The sequence below is a fragment of the Bufo bufo genome, chromosome 2 (assembly GCF_905171765.1).
Source record: "Bufo bufo chromosome 2, aBufBuf1.1, whole genome shotgun sequence".
NCBI classification, from domain to species: domain Eukaryota; kingdom Metazoa; phylum Chordata; class Amphibia; order Anura; family Bufonidae; genus Bufo; species Bufo bufo.
This window is the reverse complement of record NC_053390.1, coordinates 505,519,789-505,536,576: the sequence shown is the minus strand read 5'-3', so window position 1 is coordinate 505,536,576 and position 16,788 is coordinate 505,519,789. Positions and strand designations below refer to the sequence as shown.

Genomic DNA, 16,788 nt, shown 5'->3' with positions numbered 1-16,788 from the left:
TCCCTGAGCCACGGAGTCAGCCTACCCACTGGGATTGACATACTGTTAGCTTCTTTCCGTCAGTACCAGCTTGTCTGAAATCTTGCACCTGCTCATGGGACATGGTGCTTCCTTCTTGCTTGAGACATGCGCAGTGAGCTGAGGTGCATACACCTGAGCTTTAATAACTCAGTGCGCATGTGCAAGGAATCCGTGGACCTCTCACACGGTTTAACACATGCAGCAGCATGCCTACTCTGGAGAAGACTATACAATTTGTAAGCGCGAGATTTCAAAGGAGCTGACGTCAGGAAGCTAAGGAAAGATCAATCACAGCAAAGTGGGTTGAATGGCGGTGGTGACTCAGAGTGTCCATTTATACGCCTCGCTGACTCCCAGTCCCACCCTGACCAAGTCAGACCAAAATACTAACGTTTATTTCAGGAAAACGGCTTTATGGTCCGTTTTAAGAAAAACTGAAAACAGTGTCATGTGCCCAGCAACAACATGCCATTTGCTGAATAGGCAGAATGTGATGGTTCCTTTTAAGAGCAGATCCACAACCAACTAATGTATGCCAGATTTTTTACTTGATCTGTTACTTCTGTTCACAGGACATGAAGGAGCAGGCAGTACATCATTTTGCCACCATCTTTCTCATTATTTTCTCTTATTGTGCCAACTACATAAGAGCAGGTACCTTTGTGATGCTTCTACATGATGCAGCTGACTGCCTTCTTGAGGTAAGCAAAGTGGCCACGTGGTAAGAAATCAGTGCGTAAATGTTTTTCTGTATAAGTTCAGATTCTAGATCTGCATGTCAGAATATGATTTTTTTGTAACAAAATAAATTTTGCGGGATGAGTTATAGCTATTATAACAACCATTTTGGGGGTACATATAATGTAGGAAATAACTTTTATTTTTAATTTCAACATTATTTTTGGGGATTTGTTCATACAGCTTTCACTGTGTGGTATAAATAACATGATAACTTTATTCTGTGGGTCAGTTCCATTACAATGATGCTAAACATAGTGGCCCTAATTTATCATTCCTTCACTCCAGAATTCTTGCGTCAAAAAGTCGCAAAATAGGGATTTTGCGACTTTTTGCTCTCACTTATTCACAACTTTTTTACACTACTCACTCCAGTTTTGTAATGTGGGTGGAAAATTGGGTGTGGTTGGCTATTTTAGGCTACTTTCACACCTGCGCTTTCCCTTTCCGCTATAGAGATCCGTCATAGGATCTCAATAGAGGAGGAAAACGCTTCAGTTTTGTCCCCATTCATTGTCAATGGGGACAAAACTGAACTGAACAGAATGGAGTGCACCAGAATGCATTCTGTTCCATTTTGTTGGGTTCCCATGACGCACACAAAAGTGCTGCAAGCGGCGTTTCTGAGTGCATCTTGGGAAACTGATCAAGACGGATCTGTCATGACTCGCAATGTAAGTCAATGGTGACAAATCCGTTTTCTCTGACACAAAAGAAAACGGATTCGTCAGCCATTGTCTTACAATAGTTTTAGAGACAGATCCGGCTTGGCCATTTAAGAGATAATACAACTGGATCAGTTCATAACGGATGTAGACGGTTGTATTATCAGAACGGAAGCGTTTTTGCTGATCCATGACGGATCCAGCAAAAACGCAGATGTGAAAGTAGTCTTACTAAGTCTCTAGATTTATCATTGAAACTTTAAAAAAAAGTCGCAATCTGACTCCAGGAAGAGGGTGGAGTAGGAAAATGAAAGTAGATTCTCAAGACAAAAGTGTTAGGTCTAAGGATAAGACAAATTTATAAAAAAATCATGAGATATTTGATAAATGTGGCATAAAGTACACCAACACAGACTCAAGGAAAACTGTGAAAAAATTTAAAAAAGTTGGGGAGGGGCTAAAGAAAGTGGGAAATGGTAGAATAGGGTACAGAACGCCTTCTGTTCTGGGAGATGCACCCATGATCACACTGCAACAGTAAAAAGGACTTTGTGAATCAGATTTGCTAAATCTGGGTACTCGACAAAGGTCTGACAAGGATGCCATGCATCAACAACCGCCTTTGAACGATCTTGAGCCTCAGTTATAATTTCTTCCACCTTCATTATGCTGTGCAGCTCAGCTAGCCACCCTGTAACGGGGAAGGGTTGTCGCTATCGGAATAACTAAACTATAACTAAACTACCTGCAGCTAGAAAGTGTCTCAGCCGAGGCCAGGGAACTAGGTATCACAGAGAAAAGAACAATTTGAGAATGTTTTGAAAACTGTATCCTACAAACAGAATTTTGAAAGCACAATTTGAAAAGCACAGCCCCAGAAATTTTTAATACTAGGGCAGCTCCATCCGCCCACACCTCCAGAAGCAGTAGGAAACATACGGTGAAGTCTAACAGGGCAATAATACCAGCATGAGATAATCTTGTAATTTTTCTCTTTAACTTGCGCCAACATGGACATGCTATGTGTAAAGATATACATCTTGAAAATGTCAGCACGCCCCAGCACAGGTATCCAACTCTGTTAGAATGGAGGGAAATGAAGATCCAGGGAAAGTGCTACAAATGAATGAGCTCAATTATTGATATTCCAGCCATGATGGTCTCCGATCCAGGGTATTAGCCTTCAATATATCTAGTGATATCAGAGCCCCGCCAACCATTTTTCCTGTCATTTTTAAAATAAAATGCATCCAAAAAGGATAAAAGGCATGATGTGTAAAAAGGTGTTATTGAATGAGCTCTTGTGGAGAAACAAATTACCACAAAGCGATAAAAAATACCTTACACCTATTTCAGGGCTGCCTCCTGTACAATCCAGCCTCATGCTGGAGACCAGATTACCCTGGTTTGTTATACTGGTTTGTTTTGCAAAAATTATTGAAAGCAATAATTTACAGATACAGTCAATGAGAGCTCATGTCTTTTCTGACTGTGAGAAAAAGAGAGAAGTATATTAGATATAAATCTCTAGTAATATTCATTATCGCACTTACTGTAGCATGTAACAGGCATTGCAAGAGGAGCATATTTTACGCTAAAGATCAGGTATAGACAAGATAGGGACAGTGGAAAATGAACACTTTTATTTATGGTTGCGTGTTTGGTGTGACCTATCGGTGCAGTGATCTGGATTCTGGTATTGCCTAATTAGGCTCAGAGGGGTGATTTTCAATTTTTTTTCTCCCTTTTCTGGGAAAGAAAGACCCCATATGTGACATTTAGAGTGCAAGTATGTTCTCTGATTATAAGGGCAGGATTGACAACATGCACAGAAGTCTGTTACCCTCCCCCTAGTATCATGTATAGGTATGCAGGGAGTTGAGAATCTAATTCTCTGCCATGCTCCTTGCGGCCTGTCAGCATGTCCCCCACTGGCCCAGCCTCTCTTCCTCCGCACTGACTGAGAACACAGGAAGTTGAAGTGAGCTAGAGCCACTGACAATCTACGCTTTAAAACAAGACCAGGAGTGTGGTGTTAACTACTATAAAATCATATACATCATCATATCATGCATTATGTCAAAAACTAGTTCTTTGGGTTCAAAAATTGGAAGAGGGCAGCAGTACCTGAGAGTAGCCAACAGCGTGTTTGTAACGATCATTTTCTTCCTGCAGGCAAATGAAGCAAAAGCTGTAAAAACGTTCTTTAATTCCCTGCCCGGCGCACTTCTCTAGTCAGGCTTGAAGTCACGGGGGCAGCGGCCTCCTTGCTTCAAGTCACGGTAACCATGCCCCCTTCCCTGCCCCTTCGCTGTGACTGACAGCTGACAGTTCGGCAATGCCAGCCGAACTGTCATGCATAAGCGCTGTCAATCACAGCAATGGGGCAGGGAAGGGGACGTGGTTACCGTGATTTGAACCAAGGAGGCCGCTGCCTCCGTGACTTCAAGCCTGACTAGAGAAGCGCGCCAGCAAGGGATTAAAGAACGTTTTTACAGATTTTGCTTCATTTGCCTGCAGGAAGAAAATGATCGTTACAAACACGCTGCTGGCTACTCTCAGGTACTGCTGCCGGCTTGGGATGTTTTTAGGAGGTGACAGGTTCCCTTTAAGTTTTTTAGTGACTGGGTATTGATTATTTCAAGTATAAAATAAAAGTAGAATTTTTTCTTCAGAGGAAAACTTGAATCGTACCCAAAAATTACTTGAAGAGTTTTTCTCGCTCAATTCTCGCCCGGAGGCCCCCCGACGTGTACTATGGGACACTCATAAGGCCTACATGAGAGGCCAATTTATAAGCATGGAGGCCACACTTACTCTCAATATGTAATAGCTCCCTGTCTGGTGTCCCACTATCTGCAGACATGACAAGAGCTCACATAACGTTGATCCCCAAAGAAGGGAAAGATGGCTCTGACTGTGCTAATTACCGCCCAATCTCCTTGTTAAATCTGGACTTGAAACTATTAGCTAAAATGCCAGCCACCCACCTATCCAAATTTCTCCCGAGTCTGATCAAGAGAGACCAAGTTGGCTTTGTCCGTGGTAAGGAGGGCAGAGATAATACCGCTAGAGTCTTAAATGCCATCTACTTTGCTAAAAAGACTAAGCGTTCGCTAATCCTCCTTAGCACGGATGCCGAAAAAGCTTTTGATAGGTTAACCTCGGAGTATATGAGAGAAGTACTCGTGGCTTTTAGATTACCTGACCAATATATCAAGGCTATCTTCTCCCTATATACAGTACATATGCTTCAGCTTCTATAATCATAAATAACACTCTATCTCCCTCCTTCACAATCCGGAATGGCACCAGACAGGGTTGTCCATTATCACCATTACTATTTATTATGGTCATGGAATCCCTTTTGCAAGCAATCAAGAGAGAAAAAATTGAGGGCGTTAAGGTGGGTCAGTGCGAACATAAAGTGGCTGCCTTCGCCTTTACTTATATTAAACACCAACCCAGTGACGGCTCTCCCACTCATATATAATATATTAGAACAATTTAGCTTTTATTCCAACTTCAAAATTAACATGAATAAATCCCATATCGTTAGTATAGACCTCCCAACCCCAATCAGAAACCTAATGAAAGCCAACTCTCCCTTTAACTGGGACACACCTCATATCACTTACTTGGGTGTTAAAATAGGATCTGACCCCTCATCACTTTTTCATTTAAATTACACTCCTCTCCTGCAGTCGATAAAAGATCAACTCACCTTGCTAAAAACTCCAATGTTGTCATGGTTCGGAAAGAAGAATATAGTTACCTCCCTCGTATTGCCCCGACTGACATATCTCCAACAGGTCTTACCTATTCCAGTACCAAAGACATATTACACAAAAATAAAAAGACTAATTAGTTCTTTTATATGTGCTGGGAAGAGGGCCCGACTGGCTCGCTCTGTTCTCTGTAGACCCAAACTCTGCGGGGGAATAGGTCTTCCTGACCCTGAACTGTATGGGAGATCTGTTCTACTTTCAAGAGTAGTCGACTGTCTGGCTAGACCATCGAAGAAACCTTGGGTTTGCATGGAACAGAGTGATTTAGGCTCTTATCCTTCGGGTCTTCTAGTGGGGCAAGGAAACTTCCCAACACAGGACAGACCCCTTAACCCAATTGTGAAATGCACACTTTCAGCATGGAAATGGTTACAGGCATCTCAGCATGCCATACCACTTCCATCACCGCTGAGTCAAATACGCAAAGTCCTGGCTCACGCTCCTTCTACCTTATGGGAATGTCTATAACACACTATTCGGAATTCTACACTCCCAATAAACTCCTTATTTGGAGAAGGAGCAGTAGTTTTGAATAATGAAAACATCTTGAAAATGTTCCCAGAATGCAGGCCCTTTCCCCCCTATTATCATTTCTTCGTTCATTTAATTCCAAAAATGTTCCTATGGGGATATTAATGCGCCCTTTGACTTGGTTCGAAGGGTTAATTATCGACTATTCAAAACATACCAGACTTGTATCCCAACTATACAAGAAACTAAGTACCCCAATTTATTCGATCAAACCGGCATTTGTGGGCCTCTGATGTCACGGCCTATGGTCGTGACTCTTTGTGTCGCATGCAGTTGTCAGCGGTCTGCTTGTTGTCTACCGCAGGTTAGGACAGTTTGTATGTTTGTCTCACGTGTGGTTGCCACTGGCAACATAATTATGTTTGGCAGTGTAGCAGCCTGAGTTGGTTGCTAGGCGGCTTGCTGTCAAGGCATGCGGTTGCTTCTAGCAACATTTGTATGTATGTGTTCACTGTCTATGTTTGGTGAGCACGGGATTCATGTTATGTGTACATTTCCCCTTTAAGTGACACTTACCTTGTCTGGTGTTGAAAGGGTTAACTCCTTTCCTAGTTTGTGTGTGTGGGTGTGGCTACTTTTTAGGTTTTTAGGCTATTTAGCCTCTGCTGCATCCCTGTAGCTGAGGGGTACTCCAGCCATGCCTTATGCTGGAGTCATCCTCCTGGTCTTATACCATCTGTCCAGTGAGGGCCACCCTTGTGGTCATAAAACATGTACTGATGTTAAGCTTATGTTTGTATGGTGTGTAACCTTATTGCAGCTATGGATCTGGTTTCCTGTGTGTTTATTGTGTGTGTGTGTGTGTGTGCTGTCTCCCTCTATGTTTGGTGTGGACATCAGTGTTTGAGTATGGGTTCCAGTCACTGTGTCTGTGGCAGGTAGGTGTGGAAGTTGTTTCACTCACCTGCCATATCCATATGTTGTATAGCTTTCCCTTTCCTTGCAGCTTGGTCAGTTTAGACTCCTGTTCGTCCGTGTCTAGGAGGAACAGGTCGTCTTACCCTGCTCCTAGTCCAGGGATATCCTGAGGGCTAGTAGGGACCCGAGGTTCCTGAGTATGAGCCCTCCTACCATCTGGGTTGGCTCATACGGTTAGGAGTCAGGGTCAGAGTTAGGGACGCTTTAGGAGGTGACCAGCTCCCTGATTATGTTGTCCTGGCCTAGCGGCTTCCCTTTCCCTTTAACATCGCACGGCGGGGGGTTTCTCCCACTCTCTGCCGTGACACTGGGAGAGAGATTTAGGATCTTCCTTCTCTCAAACTGAAGTTTCGAAACTCTTAATGCTCCCACACAAATCATCCAGATGTGTCTGAACACAGGAGAATGGGTACAAGATTTTAACCCGATGGTATAGGTCCCCTGATATCACTTGTCTCTATAACCCAAATGGCTTGGATACTTGTTGGAGGTGTAAAAAGCAAAATGGCTCATTCTTTCATATTTGGTGGTTATGTCCCCTCATTTAGACTTGGTGGTCTGAGATCTTTAGCATAGCTAACAAAATTTGCAAACTAGAAATACCACTTTCGCCCCCTCCCCGGCTCTTCCATATTATGCTTAGTGCTGCTTGCCTCTTAATTCCAAGAATGTGGTTATCCATGGAACTCCCTTCCATACCCCAATGGATAGGGAAAATCGATCAGATTTATAGATTTGAAGAGATTGCAGCATGGGAAAGCCGTAAGATACATAATTTCAACTCCAACTGGAAAACATGGATTTCCTATAGAAATTTCAAGTGAACTCCTTTACATTAATGTTCCTGGCCTCTCAAGGTAGTAACTGAAATAAGATTAACTACTATGTTTAATAACCAATGATACACATCCGTCTTTCCTTCTCCCCCGAACTTGTATAGTACCTGTAATGTCAACATCAGTACAATGTATACACTTCATGTATGCGTGCTTTTATTTTCAATAAAAATTTGAAATAAAAATAAATAAATAAAATGTAGATTTTTGATCAGTGACCTTTATGAAGCACGCAGGAGAATCAGGCCTATATCTTAGTATATCTGACTACACTGTACACATAGATTAATACAGTAATAAGGGGCGGAAATAAAAATTATAATCCTTATTTATATAGCACCAACATATTCTGCAGTGTGTTCCAATAAAAAATGTGTATGATACTCATTTCTGTGAAAAACTTTTCAGAGGAAGTTAATTTTTTGCAGCACTAGGGAACCTCAGAAAAATAACCAGTTACTCTATCCAGAAACTTTACTGTTGCTGTCACATTTTCACTAATATTTATTTTAGCGCTTCATTTCGGCATTTTGGCCAGCACCAGATAGGTTAATAAGTGACTGGCACACTGACTTCTGTAATTCTATTTCCATATATAAAAAAAAAAAGATATCCTGAATTTCTAGCCCAAGACAATGGTTCTTGTTACTGGGAGATGTAGATTAGGCCCCTCCAGAAACAGTCACTGAAACCTCCTTCTGTCCTTTTCAGAAAGCAGTCCCTTCAGACAGATCCCAGCCATGTGCTGATGGAACAAAGCCCAATTGTAATTGTATGCCTTCCTACTACAATCCTCTAGTCTTTTCTCCCCACTGCCCTGAACAGAGAACAGATGCATTAACTAAGCTTGCAATAAATCTACTGTAAATAATAATGTATTAACACAGAATACCTAATAGAGTTGTGCATTTGGACTACGTTGAGATATTGGTGCCAATACTGTCAAACGATAAAATAAAGAGCTTTCATTCACATGGCTAGCATTTAGGTTGTGCAAGCCTAGTGAGTACTTCCAAGCAAATCCACCTTTTCACATAATATTAGTAATGAATCTGTTCAATAAATTGCAGAAACGGCAGATCTAGTACATACAGTACAATCAATTCCAAATGACTATGTTCCATTGTATGAAAGCTGAATGCAGCGGTTGCAAAAAAAGTTGCAACAGTACAAGCAAGCGCTCACCTATCTCCAGCAGTCCCATGGAATTGAATGGAGCAGCGGTGCACATATGTGATCGACGTTCCATTCAAACAGAAGAATACAAGAACCCTCGGTAGAGCTCCAGCGGTCGAACCCCAGCTGATCAGATACTTATCCTGTGGATGGGGGATAAGTGTTTGTAATGTAATAACTCCCTCTAAGCCGTTCCTTTGGCAGGGCTTAATAGGAAGACCGCCCAATCTCCATGGACTAGTAGTCAATATAAATCACAGCAAAATTCTGTTTCTTTGAGTTTGTCTTTTATTACTCAGTTTGCTTGGTACATATAGTAGGATAATATAACCTACTGCGGCACAGTGTCTGATGAAGGCCTGCGAGCCGAAAACGTTCACACACTGCCGTACAACTATATGTACCAAGCAAACTGAGTAATAAAAGACAAGCTCAAAGAAACAGAATTTTGCTGTGATTTATATTCACTAATGTAAGAAAGGGGTTGGAACCCTATACACAGCACACTCGACGGGAAGCGACAAAGTTCGTCTTCAATCTCCATGGACAGCAGTACTAAATTATTGCAGTCTATAGTAAAAGCAATTGAAACAAAAAAATATATATTTTTAAGACTATTAAAAAAAGTATAAAAATTCAAATCCCCCTCTTTTTTACTTATTAAGGCTACTTTCACACTAGCGTTCAGAGAGGATCCGTCTGGTGTCTGCACAGACTGATCCTCTCCTATAATGCAGACGTTTGGATCCGTTCAGAACGGATCCGTCTGCATTATAGTTTAGAAAAAATTCTAAGTCTGAAAGTAGTTCAGACGGATCCGTCCAGACTTTACATTGAAAGTCAATGGGGACGGATCCGTTTGAAAATTGAGCCATATTGTGTCATCTTCAAACGGATCCGTCCCCATTGACTTACATTGTAAGTCTGGACGGATCAGTTTGCCTCCGCACGGCCAGGTGGACACCCGAACGCTGCAAGCAGCGTTTGCGTGTCCGCTTGCTGAGCGGAGGCTGAACGCTGCCAGACTGATGCATTCTGAGCGGATCCGCATCCACTCAGAATGCATTGGTAGCTGGACGGATGCGTTCGGGGCCGCTTGTGAGACTCTTCAAACGGAGCTCACAAGCTGAGCCCCGAACGCTAGTGTGAAAGTAGCCTTATTCTGCACAGTGATTTCCGGGGAAAAAAATAAAATAAAATAAAATGCCCAAATGGCTGTGTTTTAGTTACCTCATCCCTAAAAATTGCTGCACAAAAAAAAAACCATCCCTCCCACAGTTCTGTAGAGAGAAATATAAAAAAAGTCGTGGCCTCATTTTGCGGAACAGTGTCTCCTATATTTGTCTGTAATACAGACAAGAATGGGACATGTTCTGTTTCTTTGCAGGTGCCGCGTAATGGACATACAGTATGGATGCGGACAGGAACGGATCGGATGTGACAAAATTAGCCCTTAGGGTGAATGGGACAAGGGATCAAAATATCCCAGGTTCTAGCCCCTAAGGGGGCTAAAAGTTACAGCACAAATTGACCTTCGAATCTGCACCACAAGTCAATTTCCACAGCATATTTTTTCTGCAGCATGTGGGTGAAAAAAAGTTAAATTTCATTCACTTTGTTGGTACTGTAAAACACTATTGATTTTTCACATACAAATATGTGACAGAAAATATGTACCAATAATAAAACAAAAATAAATATTTAATTTATGCTTACTGCCACAGGTGTGCAGTGTGTATAGGCACACTAAAGGTTCATTTATATTTTTGTGTTGCTACTAGCCTGATTATATCATAAAAGCCTTAAAAAAAAAAGTATATTAATAAGGATGGCATGCAAACTGTATTCTGCAGAACAGAAAAAGCTCAGAGAGCAATATTTTCTTTTGAGGGCTTTGATTAGAGTGATACAGAAAGATCTAGTAATAGTGCTGTGTCGGGCCCCAATGTAAAGCCAGTGACCAAATTCTGGAAAGTCTGCCTAGTGGTAGTGCAAGCGAGCAAGAGGAGATAAAAGTGGTTCAAGGACAAGAGCCTAAAGTCTACAAGACTTGCGGGTGCATTTTGATAAATTACAATATCATCAAAAAGTTATTTTTTTTCAATAATTAAAAAAGTGAAACTCATATATTATATAGATTAATTACACACAGAGTGATCTATTTCAAGTGTTTATTTCTGTTAATAATGATTGTGACAAAAGCACCTTCGTCACTAGGAGTAAGGGTCCATTCACACGTCCGTAAGTGTTTTGCGGATTTGCGGACACCGGTAATGTGCATTCCGCATTTTTTGCGGACCGCACATCGCCGGCACTATAATAGAAAATGCCTAATCTTGTCCGGACATGTTCTATTTTTTTGCGGAAATGGAAGCACGGATGCGGAAGTGCGGACAGCACATTCCAGCCCCATGGAAAATGAATGGGTCTGCACCCGGTCCGCAAAATTGCGGAACGGATGCCGACCCATTTTGCGGACGTGTGAATGGACCCTTAGGCCTAGTGTGTGATTCGTGGCCGTATTGCGGCCCGCAAATTGCGGGCCGCAATACACGGCCACAGTTCAGTTTGCATTCCGCATCACGGATGCGGACCCATTCACTTCAATGGGTCCGCAAATCAGGAATTACGGAACGGGACCCCTCGGAAGCACTACGGAGTGCTTCCGTGGGGTTGCGTCCTGTACTTCCTTTCCGCAAAAAGATAGAACATGTCCTATCTTTTTGCGGAACGGGCGGATCGCGGACCCATTAAAGTGAATGGGTCTGCGATCCGATGCGGCTGACCTACGGCCGGCGATCGTGCATTGCGGCCCGCAATTTGCAAGCCGCAGCACGGGCACGGGTCACACACGTTCGTGTGAACTCGGCCTTAGAGAGGCCTGCTTGCCAGCCTCTTGCCCTGTGACTATGGCCCCTGGGACATTATTTCGGCATATTGGATTTCAAAGGCACTGTTTCTGCCCCTTGGACTTTTTACTGGAACTATTTGGGGCCTCGGACCATGTGCACGGTGGGGCAAAAATAAGACTTCCAGGAAATTCCTGAACCCCTGATCCAATCTGGGTGATTTTTGGATAGGTTGTTCCATTTGCCACAAACCATAGATAGCACAGACCTAAAATACCCAGAACAAAATAAACGGCCCCCGAAAAGAAAATCCCTCCACACTGACCTAAGATGTGCCTTAATAAACGCCAGATCGGCAGTTAAGAATAAATATGAAATTCGCGATCTATGCATAGATAGAAACTACGAATGTCTGTTCATTACGGAATCATCGTTTACAGAAAAGTCCAGGGTTGATATCGGGGAAATTCTCCCACCAGACTACAACATCATCATAAAGAATAGGCCTAACAAACGGGGGGGGGATAGCGATTGTACATATAAACACAATAAAAATAACAGAAATTAACCTTCCCACGGAAAACCTATCATGGGAAACACTCATAGCACGTCTGACGTTAGAAAATAAATATACAATAATAACAGCGTTATGTTACAGACCCCCAGGACCCCGCACTCATTTCACAGACAACTTCATAGAATGGGCCACGGATCTCACAATAAAACATCATAGACTTCTTATTCTAGGGGACCTTAACCTTTGGTTCAACGATAAACAAGATACCTCAGCCCAAAAAGTCACCACACATAAAGCGGGTCACCTGCTCGATCCGATTTTTGAAAAAAATCTAAAATTAACGGTAGAAGATCCCGAAGAATTGCTCTGGACCGACCATAGACTCATAGCCTTCGAACTCCACATCCCAATTAATACGAAGCAGCTAACCACAGGAGAAAAAAATTGGCGAAGAAATAACAACAACCTGACATATGACAAAATTCTACCTACCCTAGAAGAACACATCAGCAAAATCGACCTCAAACTGCCCTGTGAGAAACTCACATTACAATTTGACGACATCGTCAAAAAAAACGGCGGACCAACATGCCCCCTTGAGACTGGTAAAGAAATCAGGGAAAAAAGCACCGTGGTATACGAGAGAACTAAAAATAGTGAAAATAGAATGCAACAGACTAGAGAGGGCATGGAGGAAAAATCCGATAGAAGAATCACAGCTAAAATATAAGACCCAACTGACGATTTACCACAAAGCAATCTTCAAGGCCAAACAAGACCATTTTGCTAGCGAGATCGAAAACACTGCTCAAAAGCCTAAAAAGATCTTTCAGATCATTTTCGATCTAGCTAACCCTGATGGCCTCAAAACCACTATCCCCGAATCCCAAGACCTCCACAATGACATCTCGAAATTTTTTAAACAAAAAGTTGATGACATCCAAAGCGACATCCTGCTAGCTCAACAGACAACTGTCCCCCCCATAGAGAACAACGTGACAAACCCTACCCACACCTTCACTCTATGCCCAGTAAAACTTGAAGACCTAACTAAAAGCATGAAAAACATGTCCAAAGCAACTTATCCCCTCTCCAATATCCAAACTAAATCTCTTATTGAATGCACGACCACCATTGCCCCGTTAATTCGAAAAATTATAAATGACTCCTTTCTCAGTGGTAATGTCCCCGAGACTCTCAAGTTAGGAATCATAACTCCCCTCCTCAAGAAACCAGGAGCAGACATAAATATGATGGCCAACTTCAGACCGATTACTAACATCCACCTAATAGCTAAAATCATGGAGATAGCAGTGGCAAGCCAACTTCAGCTGCACGTAGAACAGCATCGACTTCTAAATGAACATCAGTCGGGCTTCAGGCCAACACACAGCACAGAATCAGCCCTGGTCAGCCTTTGGGATGAAGCCCTAGGGGTCGCTGACGAGGGAGGGGGGACCTGGCTGGTTCTCATAGATATGTCGGCAGCCTTCGACACTATCAGCCATTCCATCCTTCTAAATAGATTAAAAGCTGACATCGGAGTAGATAACCACGGACTTGCCTGGTTTGACTCTTTCCTGAAAAACAGAACTCAGAGTCAAACTGGGCTTATTCTTTTCCCCAGTCGAGAAGGTGGAGTGGGGAGTCCCTCAGGGATCTCCCCTCTCGCCATTACTTTTTAACATTTATGTCCGACCTCTGCTCGCCATTCTGAAGGAGTACAACATCAGCTATGAGTCTTATGCGGACGATACACAGATCCTTTTGAGAGTATCGAAATCTGCTGATGACTATAAACTCACGCAAGAAGGACTAAATAAGGCCAGGAACTGGCTAGCACATAACCACCTCAAACTCAACCCGACCAAGACTGAGCTTATTGCACTACATAAAACACCTGAGGCTGCCGCCCCGTCTATCTTTGGGGAAAACGTTGCCATCGCCACACAAGGAAAGAGTCTGGGGATAATTTTGGATCAAGAAATGAGCCTCCGTCCCCAGATTAAAGAAGTAATACGGAAAGCAAACTTCGCCCTATTCCTTTTAAAAAAAGCCCTACCGTTTCTTCCCAACACATGCAGACAGGTCGTGGTGGGAGCGCTAGTCAACTCTCACCTGGACTATGGCAATGCAATGTATGCGGGGCTACCAGAGAAAGATCTGAGAGCTTTGCAACTCTGTCAAAACAGAGCCATCCGGCTCATCAAGAAACTAGATTGGACAGACTCTGTTACAAAAGCACGCAGGGAACTTCACTGGCTCCCAGTGAAAGAGAGAGTGCAGTTCAAGCTGTGCTGCTTAACACACAAAGCTCTCTACAAAACAGCCCCCATCTATCTGCAAAAAAAGATAACACGTTACCATCCTCCTAGAGAACTGAGATCCACCTCAGCCTCCCTTTCGTCGGTGCCAAGAACCCGCCTCAAGACAAGGGGGGACAGACGTTTCTCAGTATTAGCCCCCAAGATCTGGAACTCCCTCCCAGAATATATCAGAACAATACCAGATTACCTGGAATTCAGGAAGCTGGTTAAGACCTGGCTATTTGTGTAGGATGACGTAGGGGCCCACCAATATAGCGGTCCACAAGCGCTTCGATCGGATTGAGTTCCTCTAGAGCGCTATACAAGGACTTAGTAACATAACATAACACCCAGGTCGAGGCTATCAGGGGATGTGACTTTTATGGGGATATGTGGTGTTTTGGGGTGTTTTCTGTGGTTGGGAAAAATGTGTATTTTATGCCTGTGAGTAATTAAGTCAATTGTGTTAAATATATCACAGGCAATGCCATTGTGTTGTTAATTGCGTCACAGAAATGCCTATTCTGTTATTGATTGCGTCACAAGCAATGCCATTGTGTTTGTTGAATGTATAGGTTTTTTTTTTAAACTGTAAAACTGTAAATGATTGGCTGCTATGTTATGTCCTCAGTTCCCCACCAGGTCAACGGGGGTGGTACCCTTGTTGGAAATGTGTATAAAAGGCAATGCTTGTGTGGTCAATAAAGCGAGTTCCTGTTTTACATTCAACATAGAGCCTCGTCTCATGTGTGTGGGGATTGCTATACGCTGTATACTCCCCTGGATATAACCCCTAGCTCTTGTAAAAGCTGTTCCTGTTCGTTGTTCCTGTATCGGTCTGTGAAGGAAGTGAGGTTCACCCACTGGAAGCTGAAGCCCGGTCTTGGATCCAGCGTGGGTGGAGGATGGCAAGACCCCAACCAAGCTGCAGCGGTTGGTGGGGTCTGTGGTGGTTACGGTGTCGAGTGGAGTGCTTGGAGTCCTCCGGAAGCACTAGGAGCATCCATCAACGAAGGTACCCAGTCGGGGTGCCAGGCGTTCCGTTACAATGATTTTATTATTTTTTTTACTCTTTTATTAACATCAGAGTAATGACATCAAGATCAAATATTCCAGTTACAATTCTTAATACAAACAGAGTTAACGTTTCTTTACATTCAATTTCTCCAATCACTCACTGCACTATTAGCAACATCTCATATCAGTGAATAGAGTGATATAATACATTACATTCAGATGATCCCTCTAAGCTGACTGAACCATGGATCCTCGAGCTTCTGACAAAGCTTGTCGCAGTCTCGAGGTTGAGTACAAATATTGGGGTGATTCACACCACAGGCCCCAGACCCTGTAAAATTTTTGTGGTTTATTGCAGTGTTTGAACACCAACACTATATATGGTAGTATCCGATTTATCTGCAGTTTCCACATGGACAAGTTCAGCATATTGGGGTCGTACCATCTCAAAGCAATACATTTACGTGCCATGAAAAATGTTTCCCTTAAAAAAATTGTTGTGTAATGGTCCCATATACAGTCAGGTCTATAAATATTGGGACATCGACACAATTCTAAAATGTTTTGCTCTATACACCACCACAATGGATTTGAAATGAAACAAACAAGATGTGCTTTAACTGCAGACTGTCAGCTTTAATTTGAGGGTATTTACATCCAAATCAGATGAACGGTGTAGAAATTGCAACAGTTTACACATGTGTCTCCCACTTGTTAAGGGACCAAAAGTAATGGGACAAAATAATAATCATAAATCAAACTTTCATTTTCTAATACTTGGTTGCAAATCCTTTGCAGTCAATTACAGCCTGAAGTCTGGAACGCATAGACCTCACCAGACGCTGGGTTTCATCCTTGGTGCTGCTCTGCCAGGCCTCTACTGCAACTGTCTTCAGTTCCTGCTTGTTCTTGAGGCATTTTCCCTTCAGTTTTGTCTTCAGCAAGTGAAATGCATGCTCAATCGGATTCAGGTCAGGTGATTGACTTGGCCATTGCATAACATTCCACTTCTCTCCCTTAAAAAACTCTTTGGTTGCTTTTGCAGTATGCTTTGGGTCATTGTCCATCTGCACTGTGAAGCGCCGTCCAATGAGTTTTGAAGCATTTGGCTGAATATGAGCAGATAATATTGCCCGAAACACTTTAGAATTCATCCTGCTGCTTTTGTCAGCAGTCACATCATCAATAAATACAAGAGAACCAGTTCTATTGGCAGCCATACATGCCCACGCCATGACACTACCACCACCATGTTTTACTGATGAGGTGGTATGCTTAGGATCATGAGCAGTTCCTTTCCTTCTCCATACTCTTCTCTTCCCATCATTCTGGTACAAGTTGATCTTGGTCTCATCTGTCTATAGGATGTTGTTCCAGAACTGTGAAGGCTTTTTTAGATGTTGTTTGGCAAACTCTAATCTGGCCT

The 16,788-nt window shown here is 42.7% G+C and overlaps 1 protein-coding gene across 1 annotated transcript in view; it reads left to right on the top strand.

Moving 5' to 3' along the window:
* Positions 1-16,788, top strand: part of LOC120989619 (ceramide synthase 4-like) — a 207,434-nt gene that overhangs the window by 108,865 nt on the left and 81,781 nt on the right. The window contains exon 8 of the mRNA XM_040417835.1: positions 594-722. Within this exon, the coding sequence (XP_040273769.1) occupies positions 594-722 (129 nt within the window). The remainder of the gene's footprint in view (positions 1-593; positions 723-16,788) is intronic.